This window comes from Echinops telfairi, unplaced genomic scaffold (genome assembly GCF_000313985.2).
Source record: "Echinops telfairi isolate 266 unplaced genomic scaffold, ASM31398v2 ScPeMD7_2;HRSCAF=8, whole genome shotgun sequence".
Classification (NCBI taxonomy): Eukaryota; Metazoa; Chordata; class Mammalia; order Afrosoricida; family Tenrecidae; genus Echinops; species Echinops telfairi.
The window spans coordinates 78,694,049-78,696,592 of NW_022103898.1; the positions used below are offsets into that span (position 1 = coordinate 78,694,049).

General features: G+C 35.0%; 1 protein-coding gene across 1 annotated transcript in view; it reads right to left on the minus strand.

Moving 5' to 3' along the window:
* LOC101645820 (olfactory receptor 6C2-like) overlaps positions 1 to 569 on the minus strand; it is a 36,314-nt gene extending 35,745 nt beyond the window's left edge. Inside the window, exon 1 of the mRNA XM_004700857.2 lies at positions 21 to 569. Within this exon, the coding sequence (XP_004700914.1) occupies positions 21 to 551 (531 nt within the window). The 5' untranslated portion in view covers positions 552 to 569. The remainder of the gene's footprint in view (positions 1 to 20) is intronic.
* Between the last annotated feature and the right edge of the window lie 1,975 nt (positions 570 to 2,544).

The window sequence follows — 2,544 nt, forward strand, 5'->3', positions numbered from 1 at the left end:
ATTTTCACAAGGGGAAATGCATCACAGAGAAAATGGTCAAGGATATTAGAGTCACAGAATTCCAATTTTAAAACCAAGATGAGTGGTGGAATTATTACGGATAAACCAGACAGCCAACAACAGACAATGAGAACCCAACAGACTCTGCTGCTCATGATGGTCACATAATGTAAAGGCTTGCAGATGGCCACGTAGCGGTCATAGGACATGGCGGCCAAGAGGAAAAACTCTGTGACTGCACAGAGGTAGGTAAAAAACACTTCAATAATACAGGCATTATAGGTAATGACCTTGTCCCCCGTTGCTATGCTATACAAGTATCTAGGGATACAAGCAGAGGTGAAGGAGATTTCCAAAAAGGAGAAGTTTTTTAAGAAAAAGTACATCGGTGTTTTCAGGTGAGAATCCACAAAGGTGAGTGTGATGATGGTCAGGTTCCCGGTTACACTCAGCATGTAGGTGAGAAGGAGAAAGATGAACATCAGAACCTGCAGCTCAGGGTCATCGGTCAGTCCCAGCAGAATGAACGTTGTCACTGTGCCATTTTTCATCACTGACCTTTGACTTCTGGCCAATCTGTATGTGATATTCAGAGAAAAATTCTTAAATATTCAGAAAAGTTACAATATGGACTTTTATTTTATTTTATTGTTGTAAAAGTCTTATTCCCTCCTTTGATTCAGATTTTCCATGTAGTTATAGCGGACAACTGAAAGGTTATTTTTTACAAGTATTAATAAGTTCATTCAGCTCTCAATAATTCACCACTATTGATAAATTAGATCATAAAATTTCACGATTGCTGTCATTTTTTCTTGATATTTGAGTCTTTAAATATTTGAATTGAAACAATACAAATGCATAGTAAACTACTAGAATGGCCTAGGAACAATCAAAACCACTTTTGCATCTGTGATATTGTCTTTGAAGATGTACAGCCAGAATGCTGAGGCCAACTTGTCTCATGAACTTGGGGCATGTTACGAGGAGAGGGCAATGCCTGAAGAAGCACATCATACTTGGTAGAGGCTCGAGGACAGAGTGGAAGATTCTGAAGAAAATGGACTGATATGAGTTGAAATCCATGTTATGATATCAACGAACAAACAATAATATACAATAGATAACTTGAGTTTACTATACAAACTCTGAAGCAAAGCTTGAAGTCTTTATTCTGAAAAAATATTTCATTTAGCTTTGCGTGTAGGTCAATGTATTTATTTTTGTGAACAAGAATAACCCCTGCTGCTCCACCAAATACAATCTAGTTTTTTGTTTCTGCTTATGTGCTTTTTATATACATTAATTCATTACTGGCAAAATGATGACTGCCTTTGCTTTTCTCTCTGATCTTCCATTCAAACAGATTATTTCTATTTCTGTTTTTTTCAGCTTCTTCCCACTAATAGATAAATAATCCATAAGTTAAACACCTATTGATTTTAATTTTTGATAAACTTCTCTACAGATATCTTTTACACTTCAACCATTAATTTATATAGCATAAGGTATTTAAAAGTTTCCATTGTATAGATAATACCTCAAGGCTTAAAGTTTTCTCATATCAGTGAATAGAAAATGTTTCCCTTGTGCACCAAATTTATTTGTTTTATTATGTAATGTCTTGTGTCCTTAAGGAGAAAAAGGCAGAATTAACTATTAATATTTCCCCTATTCACAGTGTTACTGAGGTAAGGAAGAGTGCATAATTTATCTGAAACTTTAAATAGTCAAATTGAGTTTAACCTCTAATTTAAATATTACTGATTGATTATAACTTAGTCCAATAGCTTGTGCCTATGTTTTTTTGCCAACTGCAATTGCTCCCTCGTCCCTCTTATGCCCTCCTTCAACACTTTATCAGTGTGATTTGCAGTGTTATTTATAGTAACGTGAAGAAATGAGCATGGTGCTTAAAAAACACTTGGTGGGGGGCATAGTAGCGCAAGTAAATATACAAAGTAATGTGTGATACTTGTATAAAACACAGAATATCACATGGAAATGTAGAAGGAATATGTTTTGGGAGCCTCTTTTGCCTCTAATAATTTTCTGAGTTTCTCAGGTAACATGTTCATCACCGTGGAACCTTACTCAGTTCTTTAGACTGTGTGCATTGTTCAGCCTTCCAAATATATCTTTTTTTCTCCCAATACATTATCGTTGTTGGTAATTGGGCTGATGGGTGAAATTGAGTTAACAATTTAAAATATAATAAAGTTAATATGAGTCTTGATGAAATCGTAGGTTATGTATTTAACTGCTAACTACAAGGTCAGTGATTTGAATCTCTAAGTTATTCAGAGGGAGAACAATGAGACTGTTTACTATCATAATAAAATCATAGTCTAAGAAACCCACAGGGCCAGTTCTACTCTCATCAATAGGTCAGTGTACATGAGATTTTCTTAAAGAAACGTTATTATGCAGGTTTAACCTGATTTCTGTAATTCTCTCTTTCAATCAATGTTCAAAATGGACACAGGGACCTGTACTAAGTTCTTTCCATCTCATTCACTATAGTTTTCTTTTGGAGTCAGGAGT